Below are 18677 nucleotides of genomic sequence, written 5' to 3'. Positions count from 1 at the left end.
GGGGCGCGGGGGGAGACAGGCAGGGAAGGAGGGGGGAGGTAGGCAAGGAGGGGGGGAGGCAGGCAGGGAGGGAGGATGGGGAGCCCCCGCCGACGCGCCGGCCCGAGCCGCCCCGTTCCCCCCGGGCCGCCCCCGCACGGGGCGGGCGGGCGGGGGGCGGCCGTGGGGGGAACTGTCAGGGCCGCACGTTTCCAGCCGCATTACGTGAACAAATGGCGGGGGCGCAGCCAGCCCAGCCAGCGGGGCTTGTGTAACTTTGCGAGCGTGCCAGCAAGTTTAAAGTCCCTGGTCTCTCCTCCTCCTCCTCCTCCTCCTTCCCTCGCTCCAGACACCAGCGCGGGCCGAAGGACGATGAGAGGCTGATTGTTTGCTCCGGCTCCCATTCGCATCCCCTCGCCTATAAATACTGGGGAGAAGAAAAGCCGCTCCCGCCGCCTCCCCCGGGCCGCGTTTCCTTTCCGACGGCCCGACCTGCCCGATGGCACCGCCCGGGTGCCGCAGCGCTTGAGACCCCGCCTGACCCTTCCAGAGGTGCAGCCCGCACTCCCCGTCCTCCCGCACCACCCCGCCCCATCCCCAGCAGGAAAGGAGCCCCTCTCTCTCCGCTCGGCCCCCTCCCCCCCGGTTTCTCCCGTATCTCTCTTCTCGCCGGCTCCTAGGAAAGAGGAGAAGATGCGATTCGCGCCGCCGGGGCTCCGGCTCGCCCAGCTCCTCGCGTGCATCTACTGGAGCTGCCTGTGGCCTGCCGGCTGCCAGCAACAGCAGCCGCTGCGCCGGGATCCCCCGCCGCCCCCCGCCGGCTGGAGGCAGCGGATCCAGTGGGAGAACAACGGGCAGGTGTACAGCCTGCTCAGCCTGGGCTCCCAGTACCAGCCCCCGCGGCGCAGGCAGGCGGCGGAGGCGGCGGGCAGCCCCATCCTGCTGCTGAGGAACAACGGGACGGCGCTACCCCGCAGAGCCGCCACCCGCGCCGCCGCCGCGCAGCCACAGCCCCCGCCCGCCGCCGGCACCCGGGGTGGCTCCGGTGCTCGGCACTGGTTCCAGGCCGGCTACCAGCCTTCCTCCGGAGGCCGCGCCGCCGCCGGGCAGCGGAGCCAAGCGCTCGCCACCCCCGCGGCCAGGAGCGCCTCCTCGGGGGCGCCACGACCCAGCGCCCCCGCCAGCCCCGCCGGCGGCCCCGGCACGGACGGCAACGGGAGCAGCACCAGGGCCGGCGGGCTGCCGCCCCTCAGCAACTTCAGGCCCGGGCGGGAAGATGTCATGGTAGGAGACGACCCCTACAACCCCTACAAGTACACGGACGATAACCCTTACTACAACTATTATGACACCTATGAGAGGCCCCGCCAGGGCAGCAGGTACAGACCTGGCTACGGCACCGGCTACTTCCAGTACGGTAAGAGCCCTCCTTCCCGCCCGTCCCGGCCCGGCCCGTCCCTCCCGGCCCCGTCGCACCGCCCCGCTAGCTCCCGCGCACGCCGGTCCCGGCGGGATGCGCTGCGGGGGTCGCCGGCGCTGCCAGCCCCCCTCCTGGGGCAAAACCCGACCAGGCGGGCGATCACCCGGCTCCCGGCCCGCGGGAATCCCGGCGGAAAGCCCGGCGGGAATCCCAGCGGCCCGCGGTCCCCGCGGCTGGAAGAGCGGGGAGCCGCGGAGGGCACGTCGATTAGCCCACCGCGGGATTCCGGGCGTCGTGCTTGCGATGTGGTCTTTGGGAAAAGCCGAAGAGCCTGAGCAAAGGGGAGGAGAGCGAGGTTAACGGAGGGCAGGGGTCCGTAACAAAACGACGGCTTCTAACGATTGGGATGGTAGCCAAATGTCTGCAAACGTGTCCTGGGTTGATCTTGCTGTTATGTGGTTGGTTTGATGAACTGCAGGTCTCCCTGACTTAGTCCCGGATCCCTATTACATCCAGGCGTCCACATATGTCCAGAGAATGTCCATGTATAACTTGAGATGTGCTGCCGAGGAGAACTGCTTGGCAAGGTAGGCATCACCTCAGGCTTTTGCCCATCCACTGTGAGTTCTTGCGCTTCTGTGTCCACTGTGGAGTACCTGTGAACATGGTGAAGAGTGGAGAAGAGTGAGGTTGGAGGCCCAAGGAAACACAAGCCAGTTTGAAACCTTCTTCCAAGCTTGTGGCAGATGGTGGGGTATACACATCAGAAAGCAATACTGCCATACTAGAGAGACAAGCTACAGATCTTTTGAAAAACCTGCACATTGTCAAAAGTTATATTACACATTTCTATTGTCAGGCTCATTTGAATATATCTGAATTTTGTGAAATGGAGGCAGCTAAAAAACCTATTTGAATCAGGTGGTTTTCATCTCCCTCCTCTAATCCCATAAGATCACATGCAACTCCACTAAAAAAAGACAAAACAAAAACCTATTCTTAACCAGCACAAGTTACTATTAAAATTATAACAAGCTAATTTTTTCTGGGCCTATGCCTTGTAATGTCTCTTAAAACTAAAATCTCCCTGAAAAGTGTTTCAAAGTCTCTTAAGGGGTTGAAATAACAGCTTTGCTATGAAGTTTGATTTTGTCCAGTTGGCAGAGAGGGATTTTTCCTGTTTTGTTTGGAAAGAAATCAGTATAGCTGTTTTTAACCATTTTAACTTGTTTGATACCTTATCATTTAAAACAGATTTATATATTTACCAGCATCATTAATTCATATCAGACTTTTTCCAGGGTCATGCTCTTCGTTCACTTGCTGGAAAAAGAAAACATGACATAGGAAGCAGTATTTTTATGCTAGATTCACAGTGAATACTAATTGAAATGTTCTTGCTAGCTATCAGTTGATTAAAATATTCCAGTATTTAAAAGACTGTAGATAATAGCTATGTGAAATAGGATAATACAACCTGTTCATATATATATATATATATATATATACTTTTTACAACAGAATCAAACAACTGTTGTGTGATCTTACATACACAGGGAGTTATTTCTGTTAACAGCAATTGATGAATTGTAATTTTGGTACCAGAGTAATTTTACAGTTTAGCAGAGATCTGCTTTATAGATGGACTCAATCAGTGGTCAAACTTCCATTTAGAATATTAGAAGTAGATCTGAATCTTACTCAGGTCTTAGTCTGACACCAGGCATTTCCACACCATATGGAATTCCTGTGAACCTCCAATGCATGAAGTTTAAGGGGGCTGAAAAGACCTCTGCTGTCAGTTACTTCTGAGACAATAGAAAGTGTTTTTTAAAATGTTTCTTGCATATACTTGCACATTTTTTTCTTTTTTTCCATTATTGCAGTTCAGCTTATCGAGCAGATGTCAGAGACTATGACAATCGGGTGCTCCTGAGATTCCCCCAAAGAGTGAAAAATCAAGGCACATCAGATTTTCTGCCCAGCAGACCCCGCTATTCATGGGAGTGGCATAGCTGTCACCAGTGAGTAAACTGATCAGTATGAAATCTTCTAACTATGTTTTTCACTAACAAATTGTCACTTATAAGGTGACATTTTCTGAAACTGCAGTGAAGCAGAGAGAAGCCATGAAGAAACTTCAGCCTTTTACTGCCTGATACATTTTATGTAGTGGTAATTACTCTTTTTATAGACACATGAAACCAAAAGGGATATGAAGCTTATGTAAGAAACTCATACAAAGTCTAAATTATTTAAAAATTCGAGTCTCAATCCAGTTTTGATGTAGATTATAGTCCAGTTACATTTAAGTGTAACCAGTTAATAAAAGTCCCAATCATGTTAAAATAAATGGAAACCCTAAAATGTACATCTACTAGCATGGTCCCAATGATATACTATTGTAAACAGTGACCCATACCTCTTGACCTGAATTTCATGAGATGGTTCTTGAATGCTCTGATCAATATGGAATTGAAAAGCTACTGAGTTGATTGATCCTATTATCAATAATATCCTTATCAGATGATGATACTTTGACACAGCAGCAAAGCTCTAAAAATAGCATAATTGTTGGAAACATGGAAAGGCAAATGAAGTAGGACATTTTCAACATTCTGGGAGCAAGTAACACAGCAAACTTGTATCTTTTCAGAAAACTCACATTCAGCAGTTTTCAGGTTTGTTGTATTTTTTGCTATTTCACAGCAGAACCAGTTGTAAAATAGTAGTACTTAGAATAGTTACTTCCACCTTATTTAAAATACAACTCTGCTGCTACAGGTACATAAATGATAACTTAATATTATTCTTTAAAAAAAATGGTATGCAATGTGGGCTTGATCTGAAGGCCTCTGAGCCTTCAGAGGCTTTAAGTACTGAATGAAAAATCAGTATCGTTAGAACAAATTCTTTCAAAAAAAGACTAGTATTATCAGTTTATAAATCTTGTAAGGATAAAAAGAGCTAAAAATAAATAAAATCAAACAAGAAAGCCTCTAAAAATGCTTTAGTTAACCCCCATTCCTGAAAAAAATCAATCACCAATAACAAAAATACCCCAACTCTAGTGCTTAAAAAGCTGATAAATAGATGAAATGGAGAGACCAATTGAAATCTTCCATTTGCAGAAGAGCAATTTCTTGCTCTGCCACAACAGCCCAGCTATTGCTGTCCAGATGTAAAGTGTCTCTGATGTTGATTCAGTTCTTGGACAGAACATACATTGCCACAAAAAAATGCATCTCTCGTGATCATTTCCATAACAGTGAAACAAGCTCATTTGGAAATGAACTGCAACTGCCAATTAGTTTGGCTAGCCATCAGACTTCAGTGTTAGTCATCATCATCTGTGGACTGGTTTTAGTGTTCTCGATGCACATGCTTGTGAGACTTGTGTGCTGTTTTGTTTCACCAATACATTTGAATTCTGTTTAATTAGACTTTTTTCATATACCTCTTGAGCTGAAGGCATTCGTAAGTAACAGCAGCCAAAGATATAGTGAAGGTAGATAAGACAAGTGTAGTTTAGAAAAAGTGGAATTACAAGAATAATAGATGTTGAACTCTACAGTAAGAGCCTGAACTCACTTTGTGTGAGAGCAAAAAAAATGCATCACTTTGCCCAGATCAAAAGCATACACACTTTTGAAATAGAGATGACATTAAGTACAGACTGCAAAAAGAGTTGACATGGAATGAAATCTGCATTGCCAGTACGCAGAAGTCCATTTCTTTACGCAGATTTTGTTTTCACCACTGTTATAAATGTGTTACATTGATTGAGGGCCACCGAAATGTGAAAGTAAATTGTTGGGGTTTTGCTAGCAAGTAGCAAACTTCCCTGGAATTTACAGTATGTAAGGTAAGCATTCCTAGTGAAATTCTGGCTAAAGGCAGTTTAAGATATACAATTCAAATATGAACTACTTAATACTTGCTATTGTTATTGGAAAAGAGCTGAAACAGGAAATTTTGGAAAAACAGTGCTGCTATGGAATCTTTCCCATGACAAATTAAAATCTATTATTTATTTACAGAAGATGGCATGTAGTAATTGAAAATCAGAGTAATAAAAATAATTGAGTAGCCAGTAATATGAAAGTATAATAATGCACAGATTTTGTTTAACAAATAAAATTTGGCCACATTTAACAGGAGGTAGATCAAATAGGAATATGTTAAAATGTTATTTATACGATCTGATCCATCTCTAATAATGTATCTATGGCTTAACAGACATTATCACAGCATGGATGAATTCAGCCACTATGACTTGTTGGATGCGAGCTCACACAGGAAAGTTGCTGAAGGACACAAAGCAAGTTTCTGTCTTGAAGATACCTCCTGTGATTATGGATATTATAGACGGTATGCATGCACAGCACATACACAGGTAAGAGTCGGTTTGGAGACAAGTTTTTTTCCTCCTCTAGTCTATATTTGGGTAACTTTTCTGCTAATCATCTGACTCCCTAAATTAACTGACGACCTAACTAACTTCTGAACTTCCTGTCAGAGGCCAGGATACCATCTTGGAGACTTATAATTTACCCAGGTGCTGCTAACTGGGTTTCTCAGTAAAATGCACTGACACTCATTAAGTTAGCACTACTGCTAAATGAACTCTATGAAAACACACCACAAGTTCTTGTGGCTATAGGTCCAGACAAGCGAGCTAAAGGGAACTCAAGACAGCCAGTAAAGAACTCGCTCCAATGTCCATCCCCCCACAACTGCTCAGTTATATCCTTGGCTGGTCCTAGAGTTCAGCACTAATATTTTCACCCTTTCAGAGTCTGAAGCTGTAAGGTTCTGGATTCCCTTAGTACCTATTGCTACTGGCTGGCAGTCTGACGCAGAAATCTTACAGCATTATTTTATGCCTGTATTTAAGGCATAAAAGATATAAAGAGAATGGCAGCCATGTGAACATTATGATGGGCCATGTACAAATGTAAAGCCAGATGCTAGGGCTCATTAAAGGAACAGATGAAAAATGGAATGAAACATTAAGACAAAAAAATCCTTGAAAGACTCCTACCTTGAATATTGCATCACCATCTCTCAAAAATGCTGCAGAAAAGCTTAAAAAATCCAAACCAGCCAACCACAGGAGAACAAGGATGATCAGCAATGTAGTATGGCTAAGAGATTTCATTGACTTTTTTTTCCATTTGGAAAACCAAATAAGAATGAAACTTGAGCGGTCCTGGATTGAAAGAGGAAATTGTTGATATTTATTCTTTCTCACAATACAAGAGTTTAAGACCTGCTAGACAACAGCTTTAAAACAGAAAGGAGTACTCTTTTGACACATGAATAAAGTATTAAATGCCTTGCCCTAGATGTTGCAGAGATCAAAAATATTTACACGTGTTCAAGAAAAATTCAGACAAAATAATGGTCGCTATTAAACACAAAAAAAATCTGATGGTACCCCATGTCTTAAATACAGTTAAATGCCTGGTGGAAGGAATTTGCCTGACATTACTCATCCCATTTCTTAGGTTCTTTTGTCCTCAAGCATATGGTGCTGACCATTGTCAGAGACATGACACTGAGCTTGATGGATCTGTAGTTTAACTCAATGTGGCCATACTTACACGTACATCTGTATCCCTTATTCTGCAGCTTTTAATCTAGGAGGTAGTTATTTTATCACAGAGAAATAACAGGTATGCTTCACTGGCTGACGTGTCCACATTCAAATTTTAACTATAATGAATGATGTGCAATACATAAAGGCTTTGAAGAGGTTTTATAAATATCTTTTCTCCTTCGTAGACTATGACATCTAACTAAGCAACATATGTATTTTACAGCTGGGGTATTTGTGTCACTAGAATCATGGCTGTGTCAGTGTTTCCACTGGAAGCCCATGTTTCAGGGGTTTGTAATTGGACTGTAAAACTTTCCTCCAGCCTCAGACTTGGCACATACATGCTGGGTCAAGAGGGAATTCCTACAGGACTTGGGTTTTCTGCACTCTGTGTGTTGCCAGAACAGATCAGCTTTGTCTAGAGCAATCTGTGTTGGACACAGTTAAAGACACCAGATTTGAACCACTGATACGTTCATAGTTAGGGATTCTTACTGATGTTCCTAACAACAAAGAATTTTTCAGAAAAGATTCATCTGGAAGAAATGCTACATTTTCAGTTCCCTCAGAATCTTGTGCTACTGTATGCCTGAAGAGACACCATTTCCATGCAAAACTCAATGTGAAAATAGCTCTTGAGTCTACTGTTCAAAGTTGGCACTTTGGCAGAGTACATCCATAGCAAGAAGTTGCATCATTCCTAAGGGTAGAGAGAGAGGTTCCAGCATGGTGATCGGGTTTGTATTCAAGGACCCCAGAAGTGATTTACTTGAGATTTACAGATACTTATTCTCATCTTATGTAAAGAACAGGAAATAATAACAGTCTTTACATGAAAGGAGTACTGTAACAAGTGATAATAAAATACAGATATCTCACAGATGAGCAACTGTAAATATTATAGATGTTTTCTCTTTAGTAAAAAAGTAATAAAGTGCAGTCTATCAAAATGGTATGTTTGACTTAGGTATTCTACTTTAGATACACAAATAAAACGCCAAGAAAAAACAAGACTAATTTTCTGAGTTAATTTTCTTAGTGAAGTGCGATGGTTAAGTGAACTTCAGTCTGAGTGTCCCTAATGTCTAGAATGTTACTATTCCTAATGATTAATTTTTTCCTTACATCCACCTTAACTTCATTTTTAAGGGTCTGAGCCCTGGCTGTTACGACACTTACAATGCTGACATAGATTGCCAGTGGATTGATATTACAGATGTAAAACCCGGAAACTACATTCTGAAGGTAAGTGTATTGGGAGTGGTGAGGTGTGGGTTTTTGTTTGTTTGTTTGGGTTTTTTTTGGTTTTGTTTGCTTTTTAAAGAAGCAAATCATAAGCATACATCCTTTTGAATGTATGTGAGCAGCTGAAACCTGGAAATAGATAAACACTATGCCTTCTCCCCTTAAGGTGAGTGTAAACCCCAGCTATTTGGTGCCTGAATCCGATTACTCCAACAATATAGTGCGCTGTGATATACGCTATACAGGCCACCATGCATATGCCTCTGGCTGCACAATTTCACCGTAAGTACTTTCCTTTGTTTTCTGTCACTGTCTTAGATTCATTGTAGTGAAGTTGACAAACAGATTTATAAAGCTTAGAGATTTACTTTATCTTGAAGAAAATAACTTCCACTATTAGTTCTACTGATATTAATTTCTTCAGTATTTTGTTTCTGGGGTTTCAGGAATTTAGAAGTTTGTGGGAATTTTGCTCTTGCACTTGTGCCATCAGAATATATAGCACTTTCAAAATTGCTCTTAATGTCTGGGCTGCTCTGGCTCACACCTTCCTTGTATTTGCACTAGAACCTTTCTGTGATCATTCGCTACCCATTTATGCCGCCCACACAGAACTGTTTAGCAGTTACAGAGCTCTTAAGACATTCTGTAAAATCCCACACATGTATGTTACTTTGCTGCTGCTGCTGCTTACACAGCAGCCATCCTCCCTGAAACAGTTCTTTCACACACACTCTATCTACAGTTTAGTTCTTCAAAAGTTTAAACAAGGCCAAATGTATCTTTAAAATCTTTTCTCCAAAAAAGAAAATTCATTTAATAAATGACCTCATGGTAGATCTACCGTACCTTAGTATCTGTCAAATACGCACACACACAAAGCAGTCTTCTGTAACAGAGAGGTAAGCAGTTCTCAGGATAATATTTTAGTTGCTCATCCAAAATATTCATCAAGTGATTTCATTTGGATTGCATAAGGAGTATTAACATTTTATAGAGCTTTATATGAAATAAATTCCAGAGCAGTAAATGAAAAGTAAAATAGATGACCAGTGTAGTCTTATAGAACAGCATCAGTGAAACAAATACACTGAATTAATGTGACTAGCTTAATTAGCTTGTAAAATATTAATTCCTTACTTTGCATTAGGAAATCAGTAGTTAAATGAGGCTAAAGGGAGGAATGTTTTTTCATGCCAGTGTGGAGATTTGTATTTGTAATCACATTTTGATCATACTCATGACAAGTAAAATGGCTTCAGCAAAGTCCTCTGTTCTTGCTGTGTGTTGGTCAGACTTCACGAAAAGGAGGAAAAAAGAATAGGTGTTCTGCAGGTCGTGAGAGATTATTTTTGGTGGACCTAAGGCAGGAGCTTTTCAAGCATTTCTATGTAACAGGACTGATTTCTCCTTCTTGGAATACTGCATCTGCTCACATTCATGTGGAAGGGAAACTTATGCTTCATACTTTTAACTTCTAGTCTCCCCATCTTATCTCTGAAAATGTTATGGAGTACAGAGAGTAAAAGAATTATTAAGGTTGGAAAAGACTTTCAAGATCATCAAGTCCAACTATCAACCTACGACCACCATGTTCACTATTAAACCATGTCCTCAAGTGCCATATTCACATGTTTTTTTGAACACTTTAAGTGATGATGACGACACCACTTCCTTGAGCAGTCTGTTCCAATGTTTTGCAACAATTTGTGTGAAATATTTTTTCCTAATATCTAATCTAAACCGCTCCTGATGCAAGTTGAGGCCATTTCCTCTTGTCCTGTGACTTGTTACCTGAGAGAAGAGACCGACCCCCACCTCCCTACAGCCTCCTTTCAGATAGTTGTAGAGAGCAATAAGGTCTCCCCGAGTGTCCTTTTCTCCAGGATAAACCACCCTCTCTCTCTCTCTTTCTCTCTCTCTGTATATATATAATGTACATATATTCATGCAGGGTGAGGAAACAAAATTTCTCTTAACTGTTTGCTGACTTGTGCCTTCAAGCTGATAAATGAGTACTTAGCAGATATTCTTTTTGTACCTGCTTGGTCACCTGCACAAAATTATTTCTTTTCTTTTCACAGATACTGAGCAAGGTACAAGAAAATGGATGAGATGGTGCCAAATGTTTTGAACTGAAGTATCATTATATAAACTTCAATAGGATGCAAACACTATAGAAACAAAACTACAGAACATACATACATACACCCACACACCTTATATGATTTCGAAGCACTCCAGCAGCTTCTCAACCAAAACTTTACTGGAGTTTAAGAATTTAAATTGACATTACTTGTATTACTATTGAAATGTGTGGAATTGGTGATTAATGCACAGATATTTTACATTTTGAAAATCTAACTCATTCATAAAAACCTGACCATGTCTTAGCTCCTTGAAATTTGGAGTTTAGATGATAATAGGCTTCAGTGGTAATATAACTGGTGAATGAGTTGAACATATTTTAAAAGGTAGAAAAAAAGTATGCAATATGAATCAAATAAAATGCAAGAGAAAGTACTAATGTCAGCTATCTCAGAAAATACCATAATGAAAACCAGCTTAAGAGTAATGATACAGTACCATTAAAAATACTTGCTAGAACACATTGATATGAATGAGAGAAGTATGTTCAGTTTTCAAGGAATATTAACATATAGCAGAGAAATACATATATATTATATATATCAGTTATACCCCTGCAAGAAAAGTTACGTTTACATTTTTAATACATTAGAAGTTTTTCCATTTTCTTAAGTGAAAAACAGTTGGGGTTTTGAAATACACCTTTCCTCTGTGAAAATTAGTTAAAAAACTTACCCACCTTTCTATGTTCAAGAGATTTTTCAAGGTGGGACTTTTAAAAGACTTCCGCAAAATTAATGCGGATAAAAATAATACCTATCAAGAAATGGGCTCTTGGAGATGAAGAAGAGCCCCTGATGTGGTCATCTGTGAGAAACATTCAACTTGAACAGATTAACCATCAAAATAATACTGGCAATTAACTCAGGTGGCACCACAAAGAGAAGTAGGTCAGAATCTTAATGAAGTATTTTTAGTGTGAAAAAGCCTACTACCTGCTTCCCCCTTAAGTACTGTAGTTGACTTTAAAAATGTGTATCTCAGTATTCAAAATAATGAAGTTGAAAATATACTATATAGAGAGGGAGAACAAAAGTCAGTATATTAACATCCTATTTTAGGCTATTCAGGAACCAAATACAACATTGTTAAGGGGAAAAACTTCAAGCTCAAATTAATGTTTTTTTTGAACTGCTTAACTGGTGCTGGGTACACTACTCCTTCTCCTCCCATCCCAAAATTATTTTGCTTTTGCAGTGCACCCTGCTGTAAGCTACAGTAGCTGTGATTTTTGTTTTAAACTGTGAAATGACATATCACAAGGGGATCTGGCGTTTTTTTCAGAAGATTTCTGATCATGTAAAATAAGGATCTACCTTTGAATCAATGTAACCTAGAATTATTGATTGGCATTGGTTAAATGTGATCAGTTCAAAACACCTAATGAAACAGGGAAAGCTCAATATATTAAAAAAAAATGAAAAATAGTTGTGCTATTGAAAATAGTTAAAAATTTAAAAATCTGAGGAGTATGGAGTATTTTTTGTTATCACTATATTATCACTGAGAATATTTCAGGCAGTATTTGGAAATATTTTATGCATTGGAACCCTATAGATTTAATTTGGATGTTTGATGAATTGCCATAATATCCTTTAAGGATCAGCTGTTCTTTAGTACATATATTTATTTCCTGATTATAAAGTATTTCCATCTTAATCATAACTTGGTTACAAATTTGCACAACTAGAACTTAAAAAGGACCTAAGAACCAGCAACCTGGTGATTACTATCCACCAGTGGGAGAGGGTGTAGAATGAATACCATTTATACCTGCAGGTCCCTTTTTGTTTGGTGCGAGATCCATTTTGGCAATCAGTAACCAGTATGGGCAATGAACAGAAGCAAAATTTGGAAACTTGATTTATTAGAAAGCCATTTGTTACATATGTCTGCAAAAATGAGGGTGTGTTCAAAGTCTAGGCTTCTGAAATCTCAGCCCAAAGAGCTTTTAAGTTTAAGAGGTGTTGAGGTATGCAAGCGCATTCACCTTTCTATAGACTTAGGTCAAAACTGGGGTGAAAGTCCTGAGAGCAGCTTGGGCAATGGACACAAAAGCTACTGAATGGAAGCTAGGCTGTGGGCATGAGCTTCTTCCTGGCAAGAGGTTGTGTGCTCGTACCTCATTGTGCCTGATGCTGAATGTGGGATATGAGAGCACTAATGGGAAACAGAGCAGCTGCAGAAAGCGAGATTATCCCCTGCCTCATGAGACAGGAATCTGCTCACATGACTGTACCCAAACTACTTGCAGAACTCCACTGAAGTCAGCAAGCAGCCAAAAGGCCTTGAGCATCTGTGTAGGTGGAGCAAGTGGAAATGGCCAGGTTCAGAAAGGTGTTGAACGCTGTAACTTTGAATCTTGGGGATATTGTAGCTACAAAAATGTAGCTTTTTTTTCCGTAGCAAAATATTGTATTTGTTTTTAAATGTGTGTTAAGCAACATTACATTGATGTACAATAGCACAAAAACTGCCTAAGATAACATGAACAGTCTATTTAGAAAAACAAGGGATTTTAGGATTAAAAAAAAAAAGGAATGTGACTTTAACCCTGTCTATGGTAAATCACAACGCAGTAGAAGAGTTTATTACATAGCATGTGTAGAAGTTCTAAATAGGGGAGTGCCAACCAGTATTTTCAGTATCTTGGCTCTGCAGATTTGACCCAGACACCTTAACTTACTTTTTTCATACTGGAAAATAATTATGGGATTATGTGCATTTTTGTTGAAAAAACATTTATAAAACTGTTTTGATAAAAGCTTTTGTTTTTACAGCAAATTATATTTGGATCCCATTTCACGAGACATTGGGTTGATTCCCATCATCTTTGAAAGGCATCTTGCCATTGGTCTCAGTAGGAGAAAAATCAGATTTAAATTTTGTGAGATTTCTAGTATAAATTTGCTGTCTTGCAGTCTCAAATTTCTTCTGAAAAGTCAGATTGTAAAAATGTATGTGAAGCAATTACCTCCCACATTTCAGATCTTAACATAAAAATTGCCTGTAATGAATATGTTGTATGTCAGGTTCATTACAGGAGGGGTTTGTTATATATTTTTTTTTTAATCCTGAAACACATTTGATATTTGCATATTTCTAGACAAAAGTGTAACAAAAATGACAGATTGGTCACCAATGGAACCAACATATTGTGTAGATTATGTTTTTGTGTTACTAAAGTCTACTCATTTTCTCTCTGCTCTAGAGTTTACTGGGCAGGATTGAATGAGTGCAAACACCAAATGTACCTTCTTATAGTCATTCATGCATTGTTTGCAGTGTGCTCATTCAAAACCAGCAGGGTGAGTTTCACAAATGAGACATTGAAAAGTGGTTTATCCTGTGTCTCACACTTATGCCGACAAGGCATTTTCATTTTCTCCAAATCCTAAAAGGTGCTGAAAGATTTTAACTTGAATTAAAACCAAAGAGTATGTTATTGGGAGGTTTTTATTATGCAACTAATGCTACAGATACAGTGAAATGCCACTTGTTTTTGCAACTTTTTAGAAGGTTTTTCGTTATTTCCTTCACCTTTCTTCCAAGAGTCTTAATTTCAGTAACTTTGCATCTTTACCTGAAGAGCTCTAATTTATAATATTCAGGCACTAGCTTTGTATTCTTCATTGCACTTTCATATTCTTGTGTTACATGCCCGTATTATGGTTGCAAGTTTATGTGAAAATGACTTGAATAAAATGTTTCAAGCGTTCTACTTGTTGAAGTATTATACTTACTGTATAGGCCAGATCCATCTCTTTATGAGATTTAAGGTTGTTATATCTGTAGAAAAACGAGGAAGATTTTGTCATGCTGACATGGTCTCAGAAAAAAAGTCACAAGTTAGAAACAAGAAAGAAAAATTACTCCTCACACTACACAAAGGATTAACATGTGAAGGCTAAACAGGACAAGGCATTTGGTTCATCTGGATACAGGATTTCCTTACCATATTGTCTGTCTTTGTAAAAGCAGGAACTCAGAAATCACTTTCAGAATTTCTGCTCCAAAAATTGTACTTTCATGGGAAGAACATTTGAACAGTACATGGTAGAAAGTCTATGTACTCTAGAAAATTGACTAACACATTAAATATGCGATTACTCAAAAAATATTTTATCCTGTTATTTACATTTTCTGAGTACAGACTCATGTCCTGCTGCCTCTTCACTCTGTATGCTAAACTGATGAAATAGTCTGAGTTGTGAAGCATCTCTTGTCCTTCACTGAAGGACTAATACAGAAAAGCATGGTTAAAAGCTTCGGAGAGTTGCTCTAGTAAGAGGTTGTTAAACACTTAAATATCGACTAATGGCACTCTTGGTTTCGAGTAAATGGAGACAAAACCAATGTAATAACTTTTAAGATTCATAAAATAAATGTAGAAATATTTCAGATATGAACCACTTTGTGTAATGTTTCTATAATTTATTTTAAAAAATTGTTCCTATTCTACTACTTATTAGAACTAAGAGCTTCAAATTGAGAATTTCTTCAAGTACTATTCCTAGAACATAGAATTTGGTGTGCATCAAAATCTGTGCAAATACAAAAATGAAGTAAAAAATGCATACAATAATTTCAGAAAGTATATTCAAATCTGTTGAAAATAAAGCATGTCCTACTTCCAAAATATCTTCTACGGACTATTCTACTATCTCATTTTCACATTAGATCACCTGTGTAGTATCACAAAATGATCTATCACCACTACACATTTACAAAGCAGCTCAACACATTTGGTTAAGAAAGTATTGCTGTAACTGAATTTTCATTCAAGCCCTCTTTCTCCTGATCTAATCATTCCATAAAAACTGATGTAAGAAGTATTTATGCCTGTTCAGAAGCCTTCAAGCTGCTGCTATCAACAGTACATCTGTTTTTTTTTAAAAACCACCAAATTTAAACGAGTAATGACTGTCTTAAAAGACACTGAAAAATCTGAGATTGTTTTGCTGGTAATTCTGAAGTGAAAAATTGTGAACCTGAAGCAGCCTAGTAATATCCAACCGAAGGGACCTGACTGAAGACACTTCTTATGGTACTGAACTGGAAAGCATGGTTCAACATTTTTAAATCTAATCATCACAGAATGAAAAAACTTTCCACATCACTATAAAAATAAATTGGTAGTACTTTGTGAGAAGTCTCTGTCTAAACAGTACTACAGATAAATGAGTTATGTTAAAGTCACGTATATACTCAACATGTTATGTTGTTACAATGAACATAATGTTGATAAACTTTATCAACAACCTCCAGGCAAGTTCATTGGGTTTATCAGTTCACAAATAAATTGCCCAGTTACATGTAAAAAATATTATCAAGTCTCCACTGTCACTACTCCTTTGTATAGTGTATTAAGGCTGTGATCCAGGTGAGTCACTAAGTACCAACTAAAAGTAGTAGTAACCCATTAAAATATGAAGCAATGCCAGTAACCTAATCTCTCTTCTCTCATTCACGTTTAGTGTACGTTATCTTTTTTCTTTTCTTTAAAATAAGAGCTCAGAAGTGTTTTTGAAGACAAAAAAAGAGATGTTTTGATAAGTCAGGCTTCCTTCAGGAAGAATTCTGTGGCCACAAATTACAGCTGTAATAATGCAGTAAGAAACTTGCTCATGTGCCAAGATAAACTAATGCTCCTAGATCTCTAAGCACATGCAAAAAAGCATTTTAGAACATAAGCTTCTTAGTGTCTTGGACTTTTTCCAAACTGCAATCATTAACTTTTTGATCTTTAATGTAAATAACTCTTAAAATAGGGTCCATCTGCTAAAAGAAAGGTAAGCTGCCCATGAAAAATTGTGTTATAGCTGAAAACATCTACCAAAAGTAATTTTCCTCGCCTTTGACTGGAACCAGAGAAGTCTATGGCATTCAGCTAGGATTTATTTACTTATTTTATTTAAAGCATTAAGGATTAACATTTGCATCTGGAAATCCTGAAGTTTGTATAAAACAGGTAAATGCATGGCTTTTTCTATGAAATACAATCCTTCACTATAAAACCACAGTACACGTTTCTGTGTTTTATTTTGATGCTTCTGGCCATAAATATTGTTGCATACAGTATAGTGAGAATAACAGCAAAAAAACCCACTGGAAAATGGAAGTTTATTTGAATTTCGCATTCCTCTAGAGGCAATGCCATTCAAGAAAGATAGTATCACATACACTGACATTTGCTCAAGATCCAGAAAAGAAAGCCTAACTAAGTGGGACAAAACATGCCTAGCTACTCATACAAAAACAGACGAACTGGGATGTTTAGTCTTCAAGAACTTAACACAGGATGGGAGAATGGGTCTGTTTTTATACGAGACTAGATCATGGTCAGCATTTTATCTTTCTACCTGCATTTAGCAAAATAAACAACTCTAGGTAAGTCCAATTATAACTCCATTCCTAAAATAATTCCATTCCTAAAATAATTCCATTCCTCCTTGTAGCCTATTTATTCCATTCTTCCTTGTAGCCTGTTTTATACTTGGAAATCTGGGCTCATTGTCTGGATGTTATTGCCTATCTACATATCTGGAGACCAGAGAATACCATTGTGATATTTGCTGGGACTTTAGGGAAAAAAATCCCCGAACGCCCATTAAGACATAAAGCCTGCAGGAGAAGGAGACAGAGATGGCCATACCAATAACGGAGTAACACAACATTAAAAAAACTGAAGTTGTTCCTGACATTTGACTCTAATGCCATCACAAGTGGAATACTCTGAGGTATTAAAGAATGAAAACATGTTTTAGACAGCTTCCAGTACCTGCCCTATGGTCAGGAGTAGATGTGGTAAGAAGAGACTTCTAAACATAATTTAGTTCAAACCCACTGACCAAGCACCCAACTTGAAACGGCTACCCAGGAATAACTCAGTCAAGTTCTGAATGTCTCCAAGGATAGAGACTCCACAATCTTTCTGGGCACCTGTGTATTGGGGAGCCCAGTACTAGATCCAACACTTTAGAAGCGGCCTGATCTGTGCTTAGTACAGGGCAAGAATCACATCTCTCATACTGCTGGCAGTGCTCCTTCTAATGCAGACCAGGAGGCTGTTGGGCTTCTTTGACAAGACATAGAAAAATATTGTTTTTCGTAAGACTGTAATATGTAGGAAGGCCTTCAACACTTTAAGGGATTACATATTCTACAAGTTTGCATGGATTTAAGAGCAGAAAATCTGCAGAAAGGAAATCCATAGGGGATTATTAAACACAATAATCTACAATAATCTACAATCTACAAAACATCCTGGAGCTGTAAAACTGGAAGCTCCAAGATATGGATGTTGCATGATGTATGACTGTGTGCTCCCTCTATCCTATGCTTAAAACATCCATTTTTGACTGCTTTTCATGATACTAGGCTAGATGGTCCTTTGGTCTGATGCAGGACTTTCCTTAAGCATGTAGTGGGTTGATCCTGGCCAGATACCAGGTATCCACTAAAGCCTCTCTCTCACTCTCCCTCTGCAACTGGACAGAGGACAGAAAAAAAAACAGCTAAGGATTCATGAGTTGAGATAACAGCTGGGAGAGGTCAGATACTGATTACCTTCACAGGCAAAACAGACTCAAAGCAGGGATAGTACTTAAATTTATTACTAACAGGATCAGAGCCAAAGAGTGAGAAATAAAAGTCTTAAAAAACACCTTCCCCCCATCCCTCCTTCCATGTTCTCCCTCCTCCCCCCAGCAGTGCAGGGGGACAGGGAATGGGAGTTACGGTCAGTTGTTGTTTCTGCCGCTGCTCAGAGAGAGGAGTCCTTCCCCTGCTCCCGTGGGGTCCCTCCCATGGGAAACAGGCCCTGACGGACCTCTCTGGCATGAGCCATCCCTCGGGCAGCAGTTCTTCCCAAACTGCTGTCCCGTGGGTCACTCCTCCATGGGGTGCAGTCCTACATGAATGAGCCCCCACAAGGGCCACAAGTCCTACCCAGGAAAAACTTGCTCCAGCGTGGGCTTCCCTCTCCAGGGGCTGCAGGTCTCCAGCAGGACCCTGCTCCATCTTGGGCCTCCTTCATGCATCCATCTGCTCCAGCATGGGCTCCTCCATGGGCTGCAGGTGGGTCTCTGCACCCTGATGGTCCTCCATGGGCTGCAGGGGCACAGCTGCTCCACCCTGGTCTGCACCAGGGGCTGCAGGGCCTCAGCTCTGGCACCTGGAGCACCTCCTGCCCCTCCTTCTGCACTGACCTTGGTGTCTACCTTGTTGTTCCCATGTTCTCACTCCGCTCTTCCCCGGCTGGAATTCTTTCTGCGCAACAAC

The 18677-nt window shown here is 40.3% G+C and overlaps 1 protein-coding gene across 2 annotated transcripts; it reads left to right on the top strand.

Moving 5' to 3' along the window:
• The first annotated feature begins 203 nt into the window (after positions 1-203).
• On the top strand, positions 204-14113 carry LOX (lysyl oxidase). Of its 2 annotated transcripts, XM_027670876.1 has the most exons (7): positions 204-1396; positions 1878-1986; positions 3286-3423; positions 5639-5795; positions 8151-8246; positions 8413-8528; positions 10331-14113. In XM_027670876.1, the coding sequence occupies exons 1-7, from the start codon at positions 673-675 to the stop codon at positions 10335-10337; spliced, it is 1347 nt and encodes a 448-aa protein (XP_027526677.1). In that variant the 5' UTR covers positions 204-672; the 3' UTR covers positions 10338-14113. The 2 variants fall into 2 exon arrangements, with proteins under 2 accessions (XP_027526677.1, XP_027526678.1); XM_027670877.1 differs by lacking the exon at positions 10331-14113 and having other exon boundaries at positions 8413-8532.
• The last annotated feature ends 4564 nt before the right edge of the window (positions 14114-18677 follow it).

This window comes from Neopelma chrysocephalum, unplaced genomic scaffold (assembly GCF_003984885.1).
Source record: "Neopelma chrysocephalum unplaced genomic scaffold, ASM398488v2 Primary Assembly neopelma1_96942, whole genome shotgun sequence".
Taxonomy (NCBI): domain Eukaryota; kingdom Metazoa; phylum Chordata; class Aves; order Passeriformes; family Pipridae; genus Neopelma; species Neopelma chrysocephalum.
Note: the sequence above shows the minus strand (reverse complement) of the source record. Positions and strands in the feature narration are given on the sequence as shown.

Coding starts and splice junctions, on each gene's coding strand:
- LOX (XM_027670876.1), top strand. CDS start 673: ATGCGATTCGCGCCGCCGGGGCTCCGGCTCGCCCAGCTCCTCGCGTGC. Junction 1,987..3,285: donor GAGGAGAACTGCTTGGCAAG/GTAGGCATCACC, acceptor CCATTATTGCAG/TTCAGCTTATCGAGCAGATG. Junction 3,424..5,638: donor GAGTGGCATAGCTGTCACCA/GTGAGTAAACTG, acceptor ATGGCTTAACAG/ACATTATCACAGCATGGATG.